At 41.9% G+C, this 13974-nt stretch overlaps 1 protein-coding gene across 1 annotated transcript in view; it reads right to left on the reverse strand.

The window, feature by feature from the left end:
• SLC26A4 (solute carrier family 26 member 4) overlaps nt 1-13974 on the reverse strand; it is a 47559-nt gene that overhangs the window by 16116 nt on the left and 17469 nt on the right. Inside the window, exons 8-13 of the mRNA XM_061197592.1 lie at nt 10130-10277; nt 7924-8037; nt 4003-4080; nt 3766-3861; nt 2492-2598; nt 176-245 (exon numbers count right to left, since the gene is read on the reverse strand). Of these exons, the coding sequence (XP_061053575.1) occupies nt 176-245; nt 2492-2598; nt 3766-3861; nt 4003-4080; nt 7924-8037; nt 10130-10277 (613 nt within the window). The remainder of the gene's footprint in view (nt 1-175; nt 246-2491; nt 2599-3765; nt 3862-4002; nt 4081-7923; nt 8038-10129; nt 10278-13974) is intronic.

The raw sequence follows: 13974 nt of genomic DNA on the forward strand, positions 1-13974 counted from the left end.
CACATTGGATCGAACGTTTTCCTGACACCCCCCAGTGGACTTCTGGACTTTCCCAACAGAAGTAACCTCCCTTTTTGGCTACCTTATCCCTACCATACTGAAAGAGAAATATGCAACCCCTGAAAATCCAGCTTAGCAAACCCAAGTCCAGCCAATGTCTCACAAAGGCACTTACGTTTTTGTAATTCTTGGTGCTTTTGTAGATGTCTGTGCTAGGGATACTTCCAAGGCTGTTCCATGAGGGACTGAAAAAAGAAAAATTAAGGTCAGGATTTTTTGGAACAGGCATATTTTGGAATAAAAAGTTAGAAGAAATTACAGATACTAAAGAGCCCATAATTTGGGTGTTTTTGGACTCTATCTTTATCGCAGATGACATTTTCCGGTAGCTAACTCTGAAGGGAACAGCCGGTGTTTGTGTAGGATTCGGGGAGAAGAAGGAAGTGTGCCTCATTTCTGATGCCTGCAAGAAGTAATGAGCATCATACTTTCATATGTGTAAGACTTTATAGGATAAGCAAAGAGCTTTCACACATGTTAAATCTTATTTGAGCCCTACCATAACCCTGAAAGATCAGCAGTATTATCCTCATTTTTACTGGTGAGTAAACTGTTTAGAGAAGTTCAAAAAGGCCCTGGAGGGAAGAGGAGCACAGCCTCTATCTTTAACCCATGGGTCTTCATTGCCTGGCATGGTGCCTAGAACTTACTTGTGAGTTATAGCAACTTTCTGATGAAGTATGGGGAGTCTGCACTGATCAAATTAGTCTCATTTCATAGAAATAGGAGCCTGGGAGGACCAGACATAAGTCCTTCCCATCGACCAGACTGTTGATTTCCTGTTTCTGATGCAATCACATAAATTCCATGATTCTTCAAGTGTGACTAGGGACATATGCTAAATACAATTCCTGAAGAAAGAGTGTCTGTTTAGGGTACTCTCAGCAATGTGCTCTCTGGATCAGCCTTATAATTACTGGAAATTAAATACTGTGGAGGATACTGCTTTTTGTTGGCTCAAAGCCTCGTTACCAAATCTGCAGCTAAACGGTGCCACCGATTTTCCTCAGCTTCCTGTGCAGTGCTGATTTCTAACTTAAAGCTTAGAAACTGTATAGTCTTTCTCTACAAAACCCTTCTCCCCCAGTCACACTCACACAAGTAAAAGTAAACACGGAGGCATCAGGGCACAAAACTCTCTTCCAAGGAGAGTTTCTGAGGTGTTTCCCAGTAGCACACTGGGTACTTTGGACGCTTGTGAACTCTATCGGGCCCTTGGGCAACCATTTAAGGGTGCTGAGGCAGTAAACACAAGCGTTTGGGTAGTCTCCAACATGCCAGGGGAGGGAAGGAGGGAGGGAAGGAGAACTGGTTGGTGGAATGGGAAAGGTGGACTTATGCTAAGCTGAAGACATCCGTGTTGAGGTTTCCCCAGGTTTCGTATTCCTTCATCGCCCAAGCGCAGGCAAAAAATGGACCAGAAGTCTGGGAAGATAACAGAAGTTTTGAGGAAGGAGAGAAGCACGCTTCTGCTCTCTGTTCAAACAATTCCATAGACCCAGAAGGGCATCTACCAAAGACCTCTCAAGGGTCAAAACAAGGGAATGCCCTGGCGGTCCAGTGGTTAGGACTCCGCACTCTCACTGCCGAGGGCCTGTGTATCCCCAGTTGGGGAACTAAGATCCCGCCAACCTCGCGGCCAAAAAAAAGATTTTTTTTAATAAAAAATTTTTTTAAAAGTCGAAACAAAACAAATGATAAAACATACACCTTTAGGCTGCCTCACAGATTGTTTTCCATTACTTTGAACTGTGTCTTTGCTACTTTCACTCTGCAGATGACCTAATTATGTCTACTTCGCATAATTGGTATGGCTTATTGGGTACATACCTTATTTGGCAGATTTGAATGAATTTTGGCTACAGTCAACTGTTTTAAAGTCTCCTGTTCTGGGTTGTTACATAACTTCTGGGTTACTAGCTTCAAAAGAAAATGAGCTATAATATATTTAGCAGCTGTCTGGGCCCAAGGCTTGGGCCCAGTGCCTCTCAGACATCATCTCATTTTAAAAAGAAACTATACAGCAACTTCAGTCTTTTGCTGAATCATGTATCTTTTAGTCTTACCATGACTTGGAGGAGAGCATAGCAGTAGAGCATGTGAATAAGTGCATAGATTTTGGGGTGAGATACATCTGGGTTCAAATCCTGTCTCTGCCACTGACGAGCTGATCTTGGGGAAGGTTCTTAACCTTTCTGAGCTTCAGTTATCTTACTAGAATGAGGAGAGTAAAACCTATTCACAGGATTTTTTTGAAGACTAAATATGATAATGTGTGTAAAGCACCATACGCTTAATTTGTAGAAGCACTCAATATGTAGTAACTATTATGAAAGGGAGTGCTTTTATTGTATTTATCACAATAAAGAAATATAAAAATCTCAGGGTGTGTTGTCCTGTTTATAGATAACCTGGATCTTATATTACTCACAATTGAACTCTCAGGACCACAGTCAGAAATCCAAATATAAGGCCAGCTAGTAAACCGAGGTCCAGCCCCAGAATGATGGATGCTATGCACGTAAACACCCAGATAACCTAGGAAAACATGGAAATGAAAGGAATTATGTTAATTCATCAGGTACCATCAGGTGAGCAATTACGTGTAAAAATAATAAGATCAATTGTCCATGAACAAATTACAGCTTTGTAAAATATTCTGACTTCATTGCATATTTTAAGTGGAAGTGGAAATTGCCCTTTCCAGTAAAGGCCAGCTGTTCCATTTAAATATTCTTAAATTTAATTTTTGAATAGGTAATATATTGACATGGTTCAAAATAAAATTAGTATTAAAAAGGTGTGCAGTGGGACTTCCTGGCAGTCCAGTGGTTAAGACTCTGCGCTTCCACTGCAGGGGCCACAGGTTTGATCACTGGTCGGGGAACTAAGATCTGGCATGCTGCGCGGCACGGCCGGAAAAAAAAAAGTGTGCAGTGAAAAGTCTTGGTTGCAACTCTCTCCTTTCTCCATCCATTCCCAACCACTCTCCTTTCTTGTGTCCTCGTTTATTTCTGTGTGTGTGTGTGTGTGTGTGTGTGTACACACATGTGCACACTTTTCTCCAGCATTTCTTTTGGCAAGTACAAGCAAATATGACTACAAAGCATATATTATTTTCCCTTCTTTTAGTGTGTATACACACTCTTCCATTTTGCACTGGTCTCTTTTTTACTTCACAATTTGTCTTGGAGATCTTTCCATATAGATATATAGGGAGTTTTCCCATTCTTTTTATCTGTTCTGGTTTAAATTAGGGCAGAACTCTGAAGGGTTTAGCTTCTTTTTTTTTTTTTTCTAACAATCCCTCAGAAGACTTGTAAAGGTTACTTTAATCAAAATTATAATCAACGTGGGGTTTCGTATTTTGTTTTTGCTTTGTTTTTGTTTTGTTTGTCTTTCTAAATTAGAGGGTTTTTTAAAAAAATTGTTTGTTTGTTTTTTGGCTTTAGAAGGCCGAGGGTATACGAAGGAGCTCATATGGGATTCTTGCCGGATATTGATCTTCCCAGAGACACAGGACCTTCACAAATCACAGCTCATGTGGAAGACTTCCCAGCTTTGGCTTATCCACAAAATTCTAATTTCTGCTCTGGTTCCCAAAATGCAAGTAAGACTTAGGAGATAAGGGGATGTAATAATATGGCAAGAAGCATATAAGAAGCAATTCTTATTTCAGAGAAAAATGGATGGTAAGTGACTTACAGCATCAGTCTTATTCTGCCTCCACAGACGAGGAATGTCACACACCTGCATAAACATCCCCTTCAGGTTGGCGATTACAACAGCTGCCAAGACCGACTGCCAAGAGAGACAGGGAAGGCTGAGTTATTCAGGGGAATGGTTTTCCATGTGATGACTTCTAAATCCCCTGTTATTTCTCGGGTGGCAGAGCAGTGAAGGGGAAGTGTGTAATCGGTGTGGCGAGAAGCAGGGTTATACCTTCTGCAAGGGTTCCAAAAACTTCCCCAGGGCAACGATGGCGATCATCACAATCCCAGCCGAGATGATGCCGGCAACCTGAAAGACATACGTGTCCCATAACCAGGGTCCATCCTGCCCCCTCTGGACGTGTGCTTGCTGGACACGTGCGTGCAAGAGCCTGTTCATGGGCACACGTGACACTTCCCAACTTCCCCCCTTCTGCTCAGTACTGTTGAGACAAGTGAGAATTATTTGCTAAAACCATACATTTAGTAGCTATGGCAGAGAAACTAAAGAAAATGTGGACCCTGAGTCTGCTAGAGTAAAGCCTGGATTGCACTTGGATACATTGCAGACCTATACTTTTGGTGTCAATTCAAGAGGCCAAACTTCTAGTCATTTGACATTCGAGGAAACAGGGCCCATCCCCCTTCCCGGACAACAGATCCTTGTAATGTTCTTGGGAAATAAATTCTCATAGCACATAACCGATTCTGCTGCATTATTGAGTCAGCAACCTGATAACAATTCAGATAACACTTTGTATACATGGTTGCCATGATAATCTCAGAGAAAATAAATTTACCAGTCTTTCTGCAGATTCAGAATGCCACACGAGCCTGCTGAGAGGTGGGACCATGTCTCCCGCATCCTCCCACAGCTGCACGGATGCAGGCTCAGAGCTTTGCCCCACAAGCAGCCCGAGTTAGGGTGGGCAGTAGCAGGAGTCAAGGAAGCTTCAGAAACTTTACCTTCGCTGGCAAAAAAGCTCTCCTAAGATCCGTAACTAGTTAGGAGAGAGGCTGAGGGGGTGGGGACTACTCTCTGTTGTGATTAGATGACCAATGGGTTCTCTGCTGAGACAGCCGGGGCCTGGCCGAGGTGAAGCCTAGTAGCTCTGAAACAAAGGAGAGGAGGAGACAGGGAGCCAGAAGCAAAGCGACCAGAGAGGAAGCAGCAGAGAAGGTTGCCCTGGGCCCAAGTACTGCCTAGTGCAAGATGTTTGCCTTCAAGGAGACACATAAAGCCAATAGAAATTAAAAGTCCAAAAACTTAAGGAAATTTCATATCCACGCTCATTCACTCCAGCTGGCAAATTGCTCAGTCATGTTCAGAGGATACGTAGGCCAGACTGAGGCGATATTATGTATATGACTTACTGAAAAGTCTGCTCTGTCCAGCCAGATCCCCTTTTCTAGGCAATTTGTTATCTCCCAGCACCACACCTCCGGGTTCCCAGTACCTTGGTGAGCTTTCCCCTCTCCTACCTAAGCAGAGAAGCTGGTATCCTTCCTCCCTCCTTCCCTCCTTCCCTCCTTTCCTTCCTTCCTTTCTTCTACGCAATTACTTAACCAACATTCATTGTCTATCATGAGCCACTTGCATCTCGCTGTGGATGTAGGGCTCTGTGGATTGGTGAGAGGGATGGAGATTTGGGGACAGGGACCACAGCCAGCTGCCCAACTCATGCCAGGAGGGTGGCCACCTACTCACTGAGGATAGGAAATACTTAGCCTCCAATTATGGGGACCAAGACTAATTTTGGTTACTATTTTAAAATCTGTGAGGGAACCCATTACTTGTACTTAATTTATAAAGGAAAATTACTTATTTTGCAGGAAATGCTGTAGATTTCATATCTATGAGCAGATTCAGTTACTAGAAAATTAATTCTTCTCTTAAGTGAGAGGGTAACCAGAGCTAGGGAATAGTTTGTCATCATAATTACTTTTTCATGAATCAGTAGGAGTCAGATGGGGGTGAGAGAAAGAACAGGTTCCAATGTTGAGCTCTTCTACAATCTGTAGACGTGTTGAAAACAGTTGATGTCCACTAACACTTATGATTCTGTTCATTCATTCAGCAAATACATGCCGGGTGCTTCTTATGTGTCAGGTACAACGTATGTATCATAGGTACTAAGGCACTATTCTTACCTTGAGAAGTTAACGACCGGAACCATCAACATTTACAAGTGAGTGCCAGGATTTTATAAACATTTTCTTATTTAATCCTCACAACATCCCTATGAGGCGGATACGATTATTATCCCCATTGCATAGATGCGGAAACTGAGGCTCCAACATGAAAAAAAACATGAGAAGCCACACAACAGGAGAAGACCTGCCAGTTCAGCTGGTCACAAGTCCCTGGATTTCAGTCCAGACACTTAGACTTTTAATCCCAGAACTTAGTATACATTTCAGTAATTAAATATCAAGCTATTTCTCTGCTTGTTTCATTCTTCAGTACTGAAATCCTGGCATCCTTCATTCCTAAATATAATACATGCCAGTGTGTTGCAGGGGGTATTAGCTTACCAGAACACCATTATCCCCAAACCCTCTGCCAAGGAATCACTTTACATGGGCATTCTTAGGAGGGGAGGGGAGGATGGACGGGACTGTGCCCATTTCAGCCTGGAAGTAACAGCAAAGAATGGACATCAGCACTTGGGGATCTGCCTGCACCCACCTACAGCCATGTGCCCTGGAGAGCTTGTCAGGGCCCCATCTCCAGTGGAAGCAGCAGAAAATTTCACTGCTGACAGCTACCCCCTGAACCACAGGTACAACTCTGGCAATCACCTCCAACCTCTTCCCCTTGACCACAGATCTCTGGTTATGCTTCCTGTTTGAGGCTGTATTGTTTTATTTGCTCTCACAAAGCTGGAAATGTTTGCAGAAAAAAGCAAAGAATACTCAATTTTAAACAGAAAAATTCTGAAAATTTAGACTAAATTTTTGTTGAACGGGAGCCAAGAAATTGGAAGAGGCCAGTTCTTCTGACCCTGTCACCAAGATCCTTTATAAATGGTAAAGGAGCATCATGGGCACCTTGGGGACAGTTCAGGCTCCCCCTGGGCAACTTCCTTGTTGGAGTCATTCATTTTCTCAGTTTCTCTCTTTTGTACTTATTTGTAAGTGTCTCTACCTTAAAAAACCCTATTTGAAGACTCTCTCTGTGTGTGTATGTGTGTATGTGTGTGTGTGTGTGTGTGTTACCCTATTCACTTTGGATTTGTTGTTCTCCTTTATAGTCTCAATGTACTTTTTACTCTTAAATAATAGTTCTTTCTGTGTTGGGATGAGAAAACTCTTCAGGCATAACAGAAACACAATTCCTGAGCTGCCCCTCACCCCCATCTACTTAGTTTGGCCTAGCTGACTCATGTCCTGCTGGAAAGAATGGCCTGAGAACAGCTCCTGAGCTTTCTGGCCCATTGAAGGAGGAGTTTTCCAGAGATTAACTTGGATGCTGGTTTGGGGGAAGGCAACAACTTAAAAACCACATTTAAAAGGCAAGATGAAACCCACATTCAGAACTTTAGGAACAAAAGTCTTGCTCAGGAAGAAATGCCAAAATGTTACAACAAAAATATCCTTGGCTAGCAAACTTGTTCTGTGGGACCCAACGCCTCTGGACGAAGCTCCTGATCCTTGTAAAGGAAATGTAAATACACAGCTTTTCATTTTCCTGAAAATAGAATAACTCACTAATACACAGCTTTTCATTTTCCTGAAAATAGAATAACTCACTAAGCCACAGAGTGCTCTTACTAGGCCTTCTCTATCCCCAGATAACAAATTGGTAAAAATCAGCATTCTTCATGACTGATTCCTTGTCAACTGTTTTCGTCCCTGGAAAAGCAAGTAAGTGGAGCTATCTGCCAGCTGAGCACTGACACAAAATGGTTTGAGACTTGTTGCATCAGAAAACCATAAATGTTGCTGTGGAAGAGTTTATCAGGGAAGGGATGGATCACTGTCAAGGAGACGGAGAGACCCCAGGTGGAATCAGACCAGGAAGTACAAGTTTCTCTTTTCTCAAAGGCTAATCATCCTGCTGAGTTCTTGTGCAAGCCTTTCTGAGCCACCATTCCCCTGACTCATTCTTTCCATCATTCTAGATGGATATTATGACACCGCTGTTACATACCTGTGTCTTTCCCCCAGTGCTCTCCTGGACGGCGGTGCGGGACAGGGCAGTGGTGGCCACAAAACAAGAGAAGAATCCGGAGAAGATGTTGCTGATCCCAAAGGCAATGAATTCCTAAGAGAGAGACTGGATGGCAGTGATGCTACAAATCAAATCTTTGCAAGACCCTCGCCAAGTGTTTAAGGAAGAGCATTAAGAAAGCAAACTCTCAAGCCCACCCTGCCTGGGAGTCCCAGTTTAATTCTTACCATTAAAGGTGCTTGGGGCCCTTGGAAGACATGGGGACTTCTGGCTCCATAGAGCCTAAGAGAGGCTTCACTGCTTTCAGTTGTTTTTAAGATTGACTGATCTTTTGCTCAAATGCTTATTTCACTTCCTGGTGAGTGGCATATCAGTAACTCTCACATAAAATATTTTCTCTGTGGTTGGATATTTGCTATGAAGTGTATTATGATTAGGAGGGCTATTATTCTTATTGAGTACTAATCATTTAACTGCTGTAATTGCTATGCTGTGTTTTCAGAAACCAACCATACTTGCAGATTTGCAAGCAGTGGAAAATCAGCTCACCTGGTAAATGTATCAGATGCTACAAAAAACGTCCTGTATCTATTACAGGTATCAGATGCTACAAAAACCGTCCTGTATCTATTACAGGTATCCCCTGCTTTTCAAAAGTTCACTTTACGCCACTTGGCTTTTACGAAAGACCTATGTTAGTACCTGTTTTTGCTAACTGAAAGAAATCCCAAGGGGCTTTTCACTTTTACAAAAAAGGGCGAAAAGCATCTGTTTTGTAGCGAGCCCTTATAGAGGCAGCATGCCCCCCAAGTAGGGAGAGTGGCACCACCAAGCTCCTCCCCCGGGAACTACACTCAGCATCTCAGCATCGAGCCGCCATCGCTTTGAACTGTGTTGGTGAGCACCTGTGCTTCATCTAAATGGATTTTGTGCATCTGTTTGCAAGATGTGTCCTAAGGTAACTGCTTCTTCACTTTCCTGCCATTTCTGCTTAAGAAAGTTTTCATAGAAACGCTCTACTTTTGGGTAGCAGGGGAAACCTGTAATTGCACAATAAACCACCTCAATTTAAAGTGGTCACAACTATTATCATTGGTGTTTGTTGCACTGTTTTGCCGTATTATAGCTGTCATTAAAAAAAAAATTACCAGGCGATACTAGATTACATGAAGAATTCTTATTCCAATCTAATACGTTAAGCTTAAATGTTATTTATGACCTAACTGAATTAACTTTTTAAAAATTAGGATTACTTCAACTTATTCCTTAAAAAGTAAAGTGATGCATATACACTATTGATACTATGTGTAAAATAGACAACTAATGAGAACATACGGTATAGCATAGGGAACTCTACTTAATGCTCTGTGGTGACCTAAATGGGAAGGAAATCCAAAAAAGAGGGGATATATGTATACGTATAGCTGATTCACTTTGCTGTACAGTAGAAACTAACACAACATTGTAAAGCAACTATACTCCAATAAAAATTAATTAAAAAAAAAAGTAAAGTGATGCATACAGCACAGGGAATATAGCCAATATTTTCTAAGAACTATAAATGGAGTATAACCTCTAAAGCTTGTGAATCACTATGTTGTACACCTGAAACTTATATAATATAGTACATCAACTATACCCCAATTAAAAAAAAATTTGTTAAAAAATGTAAAACAAAAAAGAGATGTATCAAGCTAATACAACACATGGAGCTTGTTTGGATACTTAACCAGATAAATCAACTGTTTAAAAAAACTTTGTAAGATAATCTGAAAACTGACTAGATAGTTCATATTATCAAGGAATTATTGTTAATTTTTTTAGTTGTGATAATGATATTGTGGTTATACCTGAAAACTGACTGGATATTAGATGGTATTAGGGAATTACAGCTAGTTTTTTAGATATGATGATGTATCACGATTGCTTTTTACATGCTTATCTTTCAGAGACATATAATAAAATATGGATAAAGAAACAGTAAAATATATTTAAAAAATTAAGTGATACAACATGCATATTTCAAAATAATTTCAAATTAGCACACACAGGAGAGAAACCAACTCAATAAAGATGGGTGGAAGAAACCAATCCCTTCTTTAGCAGACAACAAAAATCTTTCCCATTTACGTTTTCTTCTTATTTTCAGCCCTACAAAACCAGTTCAGCAAAAGAGTGACCATACCTGGTTCCCATCGATGGTGTAATCATACTTGATAGCGTATACTTTTCCTACAGACACTGCAATGGCATAAGCGACCACAGCGATGGAAAATGATGCAGTCAGCATCTCAGAAAACAAACTCACAGATGGAATCGCTGGAGGCAAAAACCTAGTGAGTTTTTAAATGAAAAATGCTGTGAAAATTTGACCATAATGCTCTTCCCCCACCTCACCAAATGCTCTATCAACCCAGCCACAAGTCAGAAATGAAAGGACTTGATCCAAGAGGGCAAGAGGTACGTGAGATGCATAAGTGGTAGCACCTGGTTTTACAGGTTTCAATCAGAAGTTGGTGCTATCTCACTGGCTGATTCCTTTGTCCGCTATTTGAGAGCCTACAGATGCTGCCTTATCTACGCTCTGACAAGAAAAGCCTGTCATTACTGATTTTTTTTTTTTTTACTGATTTTTTTTTTAAAATAAATTTATTTATTTATTTTTGGCTGTGTTGGGTTTTTTTCATTTCTGTGCATGGGCTTTGTCCAGTTGCGGCGAGCGGGGCCACTCTTCATCGCGGTGCGCGGGCTTCTCACTGCTGTGACCTCTCCCGTTGCAGAGCACAGGCTCCTGACGCGCAGGCTCAGTAGTTGTGCCCACGGGCCCAGTTGCTCCACAGCATGCGGGATCCTCCCAGACCAGGGCTCGAACCCGTGTCCCCTGCATTGGCAGGCAGACTCTCAACCACTGCGCCACCAGGGAAGCCCCATTACTGATTTTTTAATACCATACAATCCCATGCTGTGCCATTTCACACATTAGTGTTTCTCCTTACACAATTTCATCTTAAAGGTCTTTGAATTTAAAAGATATCCTAGCCATAAAATGAGATTTACCCTGTACAAGGCGAGGTCAGGTCTGTTAAAGAGACAAAGAATGTAAGATGCTAAAAGAGCTAAGTGGAAAATCCATTCTAAGAGCCATGATATTTAAAATCTTCTTGAGTCCAAAAAAGATTAAATGTATGTAATTATAATGCTCCAAAGTCACAATGATTAAGACATCCCAACAGGTGCGGGATCAAACAGTTACTGTTTGACAAAACCAGATCTACTCTACCAACTGTATAAAGAAATAAATCTACAAGTTTATAAGCCTGCAATTGTCCCCAGATATGAAAATCGGGGTGGGGGGTGGATTCCTTTCTTGTACCTATATCTTGATTACTATCCGTATGGTGTAATTCCAGAGGTCCCTGGCCAAAAAACAAAAACAAAAGCCAATCTCCCTGACCTACCTCACACCTGAAGTTCCTTTAATAGGAAACTATATTTTTTTCGCCTATAATTAGAGGGAAGTAGTAGAGTAGAAATAAGATTCTTATAGAAAACAATAGAAATCTAGAGCCAGCTAATATCCTAATATTATCCAAATTAATATCCTAATCTAATATCCTAGAAATTGGTGAATCTACCTCTCTTTTTGTTGATACCGGAACTGGGGCCCAGAAAAGTGAAATGATCTGCTCAAGGTCATTTAGTAGGTCCAGGTATGAATGTTAGATATTAGATGATTTCCTGGGTCACAAGATCTGACTGACCCTCTTAGAGCCTGCTGGTTAAGTAAAAGGTTAGTGATGGGACTTCCCTGGCAGTCCAGTTGTTAGGACTCCAGGCTTCCCATGCAGGGGGCACGGGTTCGATCCCTGGTCTGGGAACTAAGATCCCACATACCGTGCGGTGCGGCCAAAAAGTAAAAATTAAAAAACAAAAGACAACAACAAAAAAGAAAAAGGGTCAGTGAGAGAATGAGGGCTCCTCGTTTAGGTGAATCCTAGTGGGATACTCAGAAGCTGACCGGACTTGCAGAAATTGTATATTTGGCCAAGCAAGGGAGTAGGGAAGTAGGGCAAGTGGTCACAGTTTTGGGGACAGTGTCATTGGGCCCTGAGCGATACTGACATATGGCATTGGCCCTCAATGGGACGAAAGGAAGCTGCCGGCGGCGGCCGTGCTTTTACTCCCTTATTGGGGGATTGACGTGGGGAGGGGATGAAGAGGTGGGTAGCACAGTGTTTCTCTTTGTTCCTCTTCCTTTCGTCCTACTCACCTTTCTCTCCTTTCCTTGCCCTTTTCCAATCTCTCCACAGCACCCTTTCTTTTTCAGGTTTGTTAACGTTATTAGACTTGTTTCAGTGCTACCAAAAAGTTGCACGAGACAAATGGGATCACTGCCCTTGGGGAGGAGCTTTGAGTCCTGGGGGCCAGGCAGGTTAGGTCAGCTGACCAATCACACCAGGCGGTCTGTCAGAGGATGCAACTTGACTAACCCAAGAGCAACAGGCTACAGATCCATTCTCAGCAGGAGAGCAGCCAGGAAAGCTCTGGATAGGGTCAGAAGGGATCACGGAGGGCAGGGGTCCCCAAGCCCCGGCCACGGACCGGTACCTGTGCACGGAGCTGAGCGGCGGGCGAGCGAGCGAAGCGTCATCTGCTGCTCCCCATCGCTTGTATTACCGCCTGAACCATCCCCCGCCCCACCCGACCCCCCACCCCCGTCGGTGCAAAAATTGCCTTTCATGACACCGGTCCCTGGTGCCAAAAAGGTTGGGGACCGCTGACTTAGGGCAGCAAAAATGAGTTCCCTAAATCTATTAATGGAACATGGACTTATGGGACAGGGCATTTGCTATGGACCTCCTCTAAGAGTTACACCCTAGGAAGCCTGACAGCAGGGATCTATAAAATATATTTTTTATGTAGCTGTTTATAACTACTCAATCTAATTGTTAGGGTGAAAACGCCATAACTCAAATAGCCACACTGCATCTTTTTATCACTAAATTTATACCAGCATTAGGATTCACTATCAAAATGTTGATCTTCTAATGTAAAGTTTCCCAAACTTACCTGAGCATTAGAATCACTTGAAGCCCGTTTGAAAAATATTAATTCCCAGGCCCCTCCTCTGGAAAGCCTGATTCCATAGGTTCTGGGTTGGAACTAGGAATCTGTGTTAACAAGGGCCTCATGTGATTCTTAAAAAAAAGTGAGTTTGAGAAACACCAGAAAGGATGATATGTAAGTTAAGCCCCATGTAGCCAGCTGTAATTTTTCTTTTTCTTTTTCTTTTTTTGAACAGATTAGAAGAAATCATAAGATTAACCCAATGGCAAGGCAGCAGTTCCCTGTGGAATAAGCCCAGGGACTGAGCTGGCCTGAGGAGTTTCTATTAAGAGCATGAGAAACAGACTGTTACAGGTCCCTCAGCTGTTATTAAGGTAGGGGAAACCAGTACTTACTAGTTATCTAACAGCAAGTCTAGTCATAGATGCTATAAGTTTATGTTACAAATGTAATAAACATCTGGGTTTCTTTTTCAATGTCATATGATCGAATTATACTGTAGGGCCCTTGGTCCACTTTGCACTTTATGAGCGATCTCATTGGTGCTTTACAGCAAGTTCAAGTTGAGATTTCGGTGGTTTGTCATTCTCTTTGTGTCATAGGAGAACCCGCCAGGGCCACAGGACTAGATGGTGACAGAAGTAGACAAAGAACCTTAGTTCTTTACTCTTTTACTTCATCAGACTATCAAATATATCAAACCTCCCTTAGAGATAATGCACTTTATTTATAGGCACAAATGATATAATTATTATCTAAGATGGATTAAACTAAATGGAGGAGAATTTAGGCCAGATGTCCCTTTTTCCTTAAGCAGATTGTTCTCAGTACAATAAATGTTACTAACCATGATTCTACAGTATGTATAGTATACTGTAATTGTATATGTGAGTTTAAATCAGGAATCTGGCGTTAAAAGTGCATGTCCTGCCACGTGTTAAGAACATAAAGAAAAAGAGAGAG

The sequence above is a fragment of the Eubalaena glacialis genome, chromosome 8, assembly GCF_028564815.1.
Source record: "Eubalaena glacialis isolate mEubGla1 chromosome 8, mEubGla1.1.hap2.+ XY, whole genome shotgun sequence".
In the NCBI taxonomy this organism is placed as follows: domain Eukaryota; kingdom Metazoa; phylum Chordata; class Mammalia; order Artiodactyla; family Balaenidae; genus Eubalaena; species Eubalaena glacialis.